At 27.7% G+C, this 12,160-nt stretch overlaps 1 protein-coding gene across 1 annotated transcript; it reads left to right on the top strand.

Moving 5' to 3' along the window:
• Positions 1–2,197: 2,197 nt before the first annotated feature.
• Positions 2,198–11,255, top strand: LOC103578726 (uncharacterized). The gene is made up of 7 exons (XM_053741124.1): positions 2,198–2,740; positions 5,727–5,909; positions 6,013–6,142; positions 6,236–6,404; positions 7,720–7,924; positions 10,252–10,425; positions 10,905–11,255. Exons 1-7 carry the CDS (start codon positions 2,359–2,361, stop codon positions 11,096–11,098), a joined length of 1,437 nt encoding a protein of 478 aa, XP_053597099.1. The 5' UTR covers positions 2,198–2,358; the 3' UTR covers positions 11,099–11,255.
• The last annotated feature ends 905 nt before the right edge of the window (positions 11,256–12,160 follow it).

Here is a 12,160-nt window from a genome sequence, read left to right as displayed (position 1 = left end):
AGGATTCAGAACTTGTAACACATATTTGTATATGCTATTCTTATCAACTTTTAATTTTATCTATACATAGTAGAATTTACTATACATGATTGCAATACATGAAATAAATAAATTAATTTTTAATAAAAAAGTCAATGAAAGACATGAAAAAAAAAAAATGAATAAATAAATGAAATAAAATAAAATACAACTTGTAGGGATCGAACCCAAAACTTTCACTCATCATACAACTACATTTAAAATTTTATCGTATTATATGTGTAAACAATATTAGTAGTATTAGTTGTACACAGAAAAAAAATGCTCGACTAAAGGTAAATATAGTAGAAGGACTATTTGTGGTCACTGATCTATTTTAAGACATTTAATTTTATCAATTAAAAAATAAAATATCATTTTCGAATATTTTTAGTCGTTAAATTTACCCCAAGTATAGAAAATCAGCCGAAAAATGGATTAATATATTAAATTTTTTTTAATTTGACGATAAAAATATGAAAGAATCATTTTTTAAGAATTTTCGACTGGTTCATTTTGCCCCAGGTGTCATGCATAAGGCTAAAAATCCGCAAATATATCAGATTTATAGCAATTAGAAGAAAAAAAAAAATTTTTTTTATAAAATTTTGGGAGTGCCCTATTTTGCCTACCCTTCCCACTTTTGCCCCCCTCACCGATGACAAAATTTCCACTGCGTTCAATTGTCGCCGCCACACGATAATTTTCTTGATCAACGTGAGGTCGGCGTCGACGAGTTTATTCGATGTCCCTAATATATAAAAAACAAATAAATAAAGAAACGAATGCACTCTGAATAAAATCCGCGTTTTCGAAAATTTTTACAGTAAAGAAAGTGACAAATTACAAAAAATTGGTGATTTATTCGGCCGGTTGATTGTTAACTAAACGATATCGCCCGTTAGATATGAACGTAAAACCTTCAAAAGTTTTGCATTCGTTAAACTTTTCAGTCAACGCTAATTTTATCTCGTTTGAGATGTTCTTAGCCATGACAAGAAAAAATTAAAAAATTAAATATTGACAAATAATAAGTCAAGTATAACAATACTTAATAAAACTGTGATATTTTATAATAAATGAAATAAAGAAAAGGCAAAAAAGAGGACTACAACATGGATCAGTAAAATACGCAAATTTATTACAATGTCTCGTTGCAAGATTTAATGGTAAACATAAGCACTTAGTTACTAATAAACAAAACATAAAAAAAAATGGAGGTGTTGAATAGAATTTCATTTGATAGTATCACCGTTCATTTATTTATTTTTAGGTGTAATTATAACTTCAGTCATAATTTATTTAAAAAATAGAATTCTTTCGAGAATCACTTTATACTCCCTGATTAAGAAAAATGATTTGATATATGCTTAGTGTATATCTGTATATTACTCAATTCGAATTGTTTTTACAGAAATTTTGTGAAAACGTAAAAAAATATTAAATTTTTTAGATTAATTTTATCATAGCTTCGATTATCTTATATATGTTAAATTAGTTAAGTTTTATATTGAATAAATACTTACTTCGGGGAGAGAAATTTATGGTAACAATTACAATATATTATGGTAATAATTTCCATACATTATAGGAATAATTACCATGCATAATATACCGCGTTACAGATGCCATAAGGGCGTATAAAATTTTTTTTTTCGGAAATTGACGTAATTATATTCTATGAGTAGAATAGAGACGAAATAATTTAGTTTCCAGAACTAACGTGATTGTGGCCAAAAATTTTTTCGTTAGTTGAAAAAAAATTTCAATTTGAAAAAAAAAAAAAAAAAAAAATTCTGAGTATAAAAAAGAATGGAATTTCAGAAAAAATTTTTTTTAGTATGTTTTATAGCCCTTATAGCATTTGTAATGAGATATATTTAATAAAGTATTGTTTAATAAATCCAAATAATTAATTATGAAAAATTATATAAGTAAAGAATGAATCATAAAAGAGAAACAAAACTACGATTCTTGAGTTGAGGCACTATCTGAATTAGGATTTTCGAAAAATTCAATTTCTACAGATTTCTGACACAATCCTGTTTTTTCTATACATCATGCATAGAAGATGCGAGGATGAATTAGAAATACGTCGACTTGCATCGGTGATACATTTAACAATGACCAGGAAATATTTCTCGATTATTATTACTCATTTAGATATTCTATATAAAGTAAATGAAAGTGTCTCATACTCATTAATTAAAAAACTGTCGTTTGATCAAGTCATTGATCTACGTAACATAAAAAAATATTAACGAAAATAATTCAAGTTCGTCATATTTAAATTGATTAAATTTTTAATTCTCGATAATAGTACATACAATAAAATTAACAATGAGCTTTAGTCAGTTGCCAAATGAAATTAAAAGAAAAATATTTTCTAATCTTGAACAAAAAGAACGTCAGGCACTACGTCACGTCGATAGTAATTGGAAAGCTATCATTGATGATATGACAAAGTGGAAGGACAAATGTTCAATGAACGAAATAAAACCATGGAAGAATCAATTGATTAAACTACAATATCCCTCGTTAAAAAGTGCTAATTACAAGCATTTAAAAGAAAAAGAGTTAAAAAAAATATTTTTATTGTACAGAAAATGGCGTAAAACAATTGATGCAGGCCGAATTTATTTGAATGATTTCGAGAATTTTCCTGCAGAATTTCCTCGTTCATTAAATTTTGAAGACATAGAATGCTCTTTTGATTTATTAGGTAAGATATGTTTTTTTTAATTTAATCAGTATAGTTTCAATGCTTAGCTTTTACTCATTATATCACAAATTTATAATACAAAAGAAAAAACTTGAGCAACAATTGATAGATGACTAGCAAACTATAAATGATTAGAAAATAAAGTGATTTTTTACATACCGCATAAGTAAAAATTATTGAATCCTTGTAATTTTTACTTATAATGGTAATTTATTTCACCATACCTGTGCTGAAAGTTTAAATTTTTGCCTTGTTCTAACGAAATGATAAAAATTAGCGCATACGCCATTCTTCTCACAAACAGAGGAAAAAATTTAAACTTTCAGGTACAGATCTGGTGAAAAATTGTATACACACCACGGAGAAATGTATAGTAGGACGTCCCAATCCGTTTTTTTACCATTCTTGCCTTCGGCTCGGGTAGACGACTACATATGTGTGATATATTACTTATTATGATTCAGTAATTTTTACTTATAATGTAAGCAAAAATTCCTATAATATTTAGTCGTTTCTAGATTGCTTAGTCATGCAAAAATTTTTTAATAATACCAGCGACAAAATTTAAAGCTTCAGTGTCGATACAGCCAGTCGAAACAAATTAGTTTCAAGCCAACGCTGCAAACAACTGCTAGTGAATTCGTAATTCAAAAATACCTCTATACAGCAGGTAGAGACATGCGTATTTCTGCTCGGTGTCAGTTATATTTAATGTTCATTTGCAGCCTTATTACTCTCATTTGTTTACCTGTCACTTTCGATTACTCATTTTAGTTTTCAAGTGAAAATTTTAATTAACAAAAATTATCGAAATAAAAAAAAATGATTGGTATACCACGTTTTTAAAACGTACTAAAAAGTATAAAATAATAATTCTCAATCTCATGAAGATTTAAAACCACATACAAATTCCGAACTTCTTACTGATAGTCCTGAAAATTTATAATTGTGAATTTTAATAGTTATGAAAATACTTGTAAGATTTAAAACGAAAAACGTGGGGTGCATGCAATATATAACTATAAGAAGTGTCCCAGATAGGAAAGTACGACGGGCCCAGGCTTGGCTCAGTCTTGGTTCACCTATGTTGAACTCTGGGCCAAGCTTGTAAGCCAGAAGTGTAGAGAAGAGCTATCAATGAAAAAACTTTAAAATCAGTCCATATTATTTGCAGTGCATTAAAATTGTTAATTGAACTATTAATGCATCAATTATCTGTTGCATGCGCCCCCCGTTTTTCGTTTTAAATCTTACAAATATTTTCATAACTATTAAAAATTCACAATTATAAATTTTTAGGACTGTCTGTAAGAAGTTTGGAATTTGTATGTGGTTTTGCATATTCATGAAAATAAGAAATATTATTTTACACTTTTCAGTTCGTTTTAAAAACGTGGTATATTAAAAATTTTTTTTATTTCGATAATTATTTTCTGCATTTTAGCATTGTGTGAGTGAAATTTTGCAATCGATTTTAAAGGCCTGGACAAGATGATGACGGAGACATGCGACAAATTTTAGCTTTATTTCAGTTTCTTTTCACTTAATCAAATCTGAAATAGAAAATCGCGATTTCTACCTACCAATAGATCAAACTCATTTTTTATAGGATTTATACTTCAAAATATTAAAACAAATCAAAGCCAGATTCTTCTTAGTTAAAAATTTTGAACATCTGACTCTATTCATGGTGCTGGAGGTCCTAGTCGTTACATTCTTTCCATCTCCTTCATTGTATTCTCATTACACAGTGTTTGTTTATCTGTCATCCAGTCGTGAGCTATATTCGAAAATATAACTCATCCAGAAATTAGTTTTAAATTAATTATAAAAAATTCGTACTGAACAGACAAACAAACGAATATGAATTATTTATTCGATTTCTTTTCATTTGTTTTTGTTTTTTTAATTTTTTTCTTACTCTTCTAGTGCTGCTTCTTCTCATTTTTAAAATTTTTTTTTTCATTTTCTTGCATTGTCATCTAATTTTGAGCTTTGTTCCAAATTTCAAGTCTCCTGCTCATCGAGAAGTTACTTTAAAATCAATTACAAAATTCCACTCGAACAGACATACATAAAAGCGAGTTAATAAAAACGTGGTAAAAAATTAATAAAAAATGAGTGAAAATAATTTTTTTGTCTCATTTATTATTAAATGCCTGTAAATCATAGATTTCTCATTCTCTAACAGTTCTTCGCATTATTGGCTTGAAATTAACACGTTTCTTACTGGCTGTTGACACTAAGTCTTGAATTTCCGATGCAGATAATCGAGAAAAATATAAGGTACCGGCGGGTAATAAGGCCTAGCTAAGGGAGATTTTGAATAGAATCGAAAATATTGCATTTAATTATCGAATTAATTATCATTTATCTTTGTTTCAATATATTACCCATAAAATGTAACGAAGTAATGGTAATTTTTTCCATAAACAAACAAAAAATTATACTTTTACAAAAACCATAAGAGTAGGCCTTATTTTACTACGGTAAGGTAATAAGGCCTACGGGTTAAACAAACTGGAATAGTTTAACTATACTCAATAAAATTGGTATTAGAGATGAATCATCAGTTAAATTTAGCAACAATACTTTTCAAGAGTCAGAAGACTAGATTGTTTTTTATAATTTCTTCTGCGCTACGACAGCATATGATGGACGATGATATATGGAAGACAGGGAACGTAGTATCGGGACTCTTTAAATTTGTTGTAACATCTCTATGCAGGATCCTTCTACTAGAGTGGCCTTTAGCGGAGGCGATTATTTTAAATATCATTTCTGTCACTTAGGTGTTATTACCCGCAGGTACCTTAGTGTGTGACTAAGGATGAAACGGGATTTCATATACTGCGGTTGATCAGGCCTCGTCTACGGCTCGAGCAGCCAACTTCACCCTAGTCTGTAATTGTCTTGTTTCATCCCTTGTCTCACAATATACTATTGCTGAGTTTTAATTAATATATTTTCAAATAAATTGTTTTAGCTGGTTATATTGCTGTGGGAATAACTCGCATTGGTTTAAACTGGTTGTATAAGATTGATGAAGGCATCCACTTATCACATGCATTTTATTTCGACGATCATATTGATCGTAATGTTGGATTAGATCGTGGGATTAAAATTCCAATTTCATTGGATTTTATTGAAGTGAAACTTTGGATAACTGGTGAATCAATATAATTTATTTACTATTTAATAGCTTATAAATATTAAGTTTCTTTTTGTATTTTGATGAATTTATCGAAATTTAATTTAGTAAAATTTTGTAGGTACTGGAAAACTCATTTATGTTGTATGTTTTCGCGATCAACTTTTATTTTGGGACGTTGAAAAAAAGACTAAAATTCCAACACCATCATCTATTTTCTTACAAGATTCATTGAACTCAATAAATATTCGGTAATAAATATGAAAGTTCATAGAGTTATTAATTTATTAACCGATGCTGGTCAAATTCAATAAATTTCTAATTTTTTTCTTTTTCATAACAAGACGAGGAACTGATGAATATTTTTACATTATAAATAATAGTACAAAAACAATGCACATCATCAGATTGGATTACGTTGGAAATGAAATAACTACAAAAAAATTATTAATAATTAGGTATCATTCATTTGAATTTCTCAAGTTTATTGATTTTCATGCAGAGGAGAAAAAAGTACGTATAGTTATAGTTGTGATGTGAATTGTTTTCCTTGAATGTTGTTTCACACACACGGAAAAAATGTTCTTTAAATAATTACTCTGTAATTTCAAGTAACTCTGGGTGGATCCAAAAATTGATATTTTTATTTTAACTTCTAATATTTTTCATTGAAATATTAATATCACTCGACTATATTTTAAGTCAGGATGTATTATAGGATATACCATAGTACAATTCAAAAAAGTACTTGTAGCTCAGTCAAATGACAGAGTACTCGAAGAGAATCGTACTGAAATTTTGAATTTAACAATTCTAAAATATCTTTCGTACCAGGCGCCCACTACAAATAGTAGGCGAAATCTAGTGGCGAGCACCGAACTACTCCCGCTGCTGCTGCCTAGCACCGGTGACTTTCCTCCTCTCCACATCGATCTTTTCTCCCAAGAAATTTTTTCTCTTGGCTAAAGCAACTTTTGTGTTCTTGGTTGGAGAATACAAAAATACTTGCGTGAAAAGAATAGTACTTGTTCTAAATATAGATTATATATAATTATATACAAGTTCTATATAATTGCATACAAATATATACATTTATATATAATTTTATTATTTTTTTTTTTGCATTTTTATATAGAATTATATACGATTGTATATGATTGTATACAACTAGATATAACTATATACGATTGTATACAATGGGATCGGGCCATTTTTTCTTCTCAATTTTATACAATTCCATTAAATTTTTTTTTCATCGGGTACTTGGAATAAAACTTCGAATCTATTGTAGTATTTTTTACTTTAAACTGCAGAACAATAATTCAATAGTCTTCGTTAATCTTCGGTTAATATCAGCATTTGTTAGGGAAGTTCGATCGAATCTAATGTAAAAAGGATTTTCCAACTTTAACTTGTTGCCAAATCTTTTTATTAAATCATATGAGTCAAAAATAACCAAGTCATTCATTACTTTCTTTAATTAAATAAGTAGTAAATTTTAATTTATGAATTCGTTATGTTATTATAAATTAAAATAATGGATTTTTATAACTGTTAGGTCGAACCTCCTTAAACGTTTTTTATTTTGCACGTGACAACTTACATGTTACGCGCACATGCTTGGAAAAAAGACGATCTCTCTATCTCTCTATAACTTGATACATATTTATTTTAAAAGTAATAAAATTTTTTGATCTTTTTTTTCAACACAATATAAGTAATTTTTTTTTTTTTTTAAATATTTATTTTGAGTTATTTCATAATGTAATTAGATGGTCTTGAATTTTTTTATAAATTCAATTACTTTTATTTTATTTTTGTTTTGCAGATAATGGTAGTTTATGAACTTCTGGGAATAAAATCAAATACTTTGCTAACAACAATTGTGAAAATTCCACGATCGCAAGTTTTACCAGTGAAAATTAGTGCTTATGATCGAACCCATACTGCACGTTTTTCGTATATGCGGAACGCTAATCAGGAATATGATTTTACCATTCCATGTATCAATGTCGTAATAGCCGTCAACAAGTGTATGTAACTTTATTGTGTATTAATTTTTTTTTTTATTCAAAGACATACTCTCAAAAGTATCAGCAGGATTAAAGGATGACGCCTGTTGAAATTTTAGCACTTAATATTAATATCAAGTACTTCCTGATTGTAATTTTGAATTTCCTTTTTAAATAACACGGGGAAATCTTCTTTTTAAATTTGGAATTTTATATCTCATCAGCTAATTAATGTACTAGATAAGGTCAAAAAATATTCTTAGTGGAAATTGGAAGCTCGATAATAAAACAAATGAATTAATAACGATAAAATAATCATTCAAATTGTTTATAAGCAAATGAACATACAGATGTAAATTTATATAATAAAAAAAAAAGTTTATTCCACCGATTCGACATAAACCTCGACGCGTTTCAATATTAAATATTAATTTTTACACAAATTGAATGTAAAAATATTAATTATATATGTATAACAAATAAGGTACCCGCGGGTAATAAGGCCTAAGTGACAGAAATTATATTTAAAATAATCGCCTCCGCTAAAGGCTACTCCAGTAGAAAGGTCCTGCATAAGAGATGTTACGACAAATTTACAGAGTCCCGATACCACGTTCCCTGTCTTCTATATTTCATGATTCCTCATATGCTATCGTAGCGCAAAGAAATTATAAAAAACAATCTAGTCTTCTGACTCTTGAAAAGTATTGTTGCTAAATTCAAGCAATGATAATTCATCTCTAATACCAATTTTATTAAGTATAGTTGAACTATTCCAGTTTGTTTAACTCGTAGACCATATTACAATACCGAAGTAAAATAAGGCCTATTCGTATGGCTTTTGTAAAAGTGTAATTTTTTGTTTGTTTATGGTAAAAATTACCATTACTTCATTACACGGAGAAAAAAATATAGTAAAATTTACATAAAAATATGGGAAGAATTACTAAGTTTAGATAGTAATCTTGAAACGCTTTTGATTTATATGAAAAATTCATAAACAGATAAGTAAATTGTACTATTCTGTTTAATAAATTTTACTATATTAGAATGGTTAAAAATTAAATTAATTTTTTGTTAGCTTTAACTTTTTATTATTATTATTACTATCATTTTGATTATTATTGTTATTTATGTCATCTGTATTGGTGTTGGTGTCGATTTTTGTTTTTTAAAAAATCACTTGGTTTCAACGGAGATTCGAACCCTGATCTCCTAAGCGTGAGTCCTATCCTATGTCTGACAGCCCGGTGTCTCCTTTGGACAAAGGATTCAGAACTTGTAACACATATTTGTATATGCTATTCATATCAACTTTTAATTTTATCTATACATAGTAGAGTTTACTATACAGATAGTAAAAAATACAATTGTGTTAGCAAAAAATACATTACGCATAGTAATTTTTAATATCTTATTATGTAATTATTACTAACTAGTAAATTTTACTAAACGTTTAGTAATATTTATAATACAGAATGTATTTTTTCATATTTGTTAGTAAATTTTATTATAAGATTGTAATTTTTACTATATTTTTGTCTCCGTGTACATTTTATGGGTAATGTATTGAAATAAAGATTAATAATACATTTTGATAATTAAATGCAATATTTTCGATTTCTATTCAAAATCTCCCTTAGCTAGGCCTTATTACCCGCCGGTACCTTAGATAATTTTTATGCATAACCCTTTCTGTTACAATGCCGTCGAAATACGTACATCATTTTAAAGTAAAATTTTTAACATAAATGTGATGAAATGTTTCGATGTAAAATAAATATAACTATTTTTTATGTAAGAATGAAGTAACAGTATGAACATATCCGAAACATTACATTGTGATGTAAATGTGACGATACAATAGTATCACCAAGATTATGTCAATTATAAGTTGATTTTGTTACTTAATTTTGAGATAATATCTAGAATGTAAAGCTAACGTTAGTGTGTGATATAAATATAATGTCACATTCAGGTCACCAATGTGATGTCACTCGGTCATTAACATGCATGTAATCTTAATGTCACATTTACGTCACAAACTTGACATACCATTTACATTACATTTAATATCATCGGAATGTATAATTTATGTTGAATTTGCTACATTATCTGTTCTCTAGATGTGATATGACTGTTACGTTAGTGTGTTCACTGGGTTTAAATGGGAAATTATAAATCGTATTCAAGGAGTACTGAATATTAATATTAAGGGCTCAAATTTAAACAGGCTTTTTTTTTTATTCTACTGAAACTTTTGAGAGTATGCCCTTGAAAAAGAAAAAAAAATAGATGATTGCTTAGAATCAGCCTAATTAAATATACACCTTGTAACTATTTTTTAGATCCTTTCTTCAGCGCAAGGACATTTATCGTTCAAATATCACGTTTCGACGAACGCAATAGACATCTTACAACACTTAAACGCTACGAAATACCAGAAAGCATTATACCGAATGATACTGAGATTCAATTCATGACCATATATTTTAATTATCTTTTTTTAGGTACAGAAAAAGGTAATTATTTATTAATATAGTCTCAATACTATTATGATAAAATAATTTGGTTATGTTATAAATTTTTACTAGCCTAAATTCAACCAAAAGTATGAGAAATAATAGACTTCCTTGGCGGAAATTTTTCGGAATTTTTTCCGAAAACTCAGTTCTAAAGAACTTTTTCAGACAAAAATCCGAAGAATTTTCACCAGGGCCACAAAAGTAATGTATATAAAAATGTCTTTTTGCAAATAATTGCATTAATTTATTTCCCTGATTCAGAAATCTAATTTGGAATAATTCAAACACGATCTAAAAAAATACAAAGTTGGCAAAATTGGCTATATATAGGTATACACTCTAGTATGGATTGAATCATTCCAAATTAGATTTCTGAATCAGGGTTTTTCAAGTGGTCAATTTTATCTCATTTATTTCTTACTTATAATTTTATTTTTTCATATAATAAGAAATTTTCATATTTGTTTTATTTTTAGCTGAATTAACAATTTTTAAATTAAAAAATCTCCAGCATTTGAAATATTTGAATTTCGATAATCTTGAAAAAAAAGTAGTACGGACTGAAATATTCACTAAACTACTGAAAATAACTAAATATAATAATCAAATTATTATGTTATTGGCCAATAGGAAAGAAGTCAAACTATTAACCTGCAATCTAAATTTTTAATTTTTTTAAATACATACAAAGAATATTAACGATTATGATCATTTTTAAAAATGATTTATTAACAATATAAGTGAAAGAGTAAATTAGTATTATCATTTATAACTTATCACAATTATGTAAAAATAATAATAATTATTAAATAAAAATTGTTTTTAAAGTTTTGTAGTTTTAAGTATTCCATTACATTCCTATTTTTAGCGAACATCTGTAATAAAAAGTATATTACACACCCAGGGCAGTAGAGTAGGGAACGTCTCAGATCACATGTAATGTTGGCCAAGGAGAAATCGACATGTACTTCCCGATGGAAAAAGATTTTATACAATTGTATAAAATTATGTATAAATAGGATAGAAAAAATCGCCTGATTCATTTGTATACAATCGTACATAATTATATCTTATTTGTATATAATTTGTATATAATCACGAAAAAGATGAGAATTGAATACTTTCTATAGCACCAGATTTTTATCTGGGCCTAAAATTAATACTTTTCAATTCTATTGAATCCAAAAATAATATGAGAATTTCTAAACTTTTGAGGAATTGAAAAAGATTCAAATAATTGATATTTTTAATCTTTCTGAATACTTTTCAATACTAAAATAGTATCACATTTCGGGCTACGTGTGGGATTGAAAAGAATTCAAGTGAATTGACATTATTGAATCTTTTTGAATCCTTCCCAATACCAAAATAGTTCGATATTTCGGATCCAGTGTAGGATCGAAAAGAATTAAAATGAATTGACATTTTTGAATCTTTCTGAATTCTTCTCAATACCAAAATAGTTCCATATTGCAAGGTATTGAAATGATGAAAGATTGATATCCTTTCAATACTTTTGAATTCCATTTTAAGAATTACGAAGTATTCAAAGGATTAAAACTTCAATTCCATTCAATACTTTCCAAAACTTCCGTATGGATTGAAAAGAATTGAAATAATTTTCAATCCTTTTCAATGAGTACTTTTAATCAGGGTAAGTTTAACTTTTGAGGATAGGAGGCAAATAATGTCATTTTTTTTTTTCATTCAATCACTTGTAGGTGAATATGAG

This window comes from Microplitis demolitor, chromosome 8, assembly GCF_026212275.2.
Source record: "Microplitis demolitor isolate Queensland-Clemson2020A chromosome 8, iyMicDemo2.1a, whole genome shotgun sequence".
NCBI classification, from domain to species: domain Eukaryota; kingdom Metazoa; phylum Arthropoda; class Insecta; order Hymenoptera; family Braconidae; genus Microplitis; species Microplitis demolitor.
This window is presented reverse-complemented; position numbering and strand designations above follow the sequence as displayed.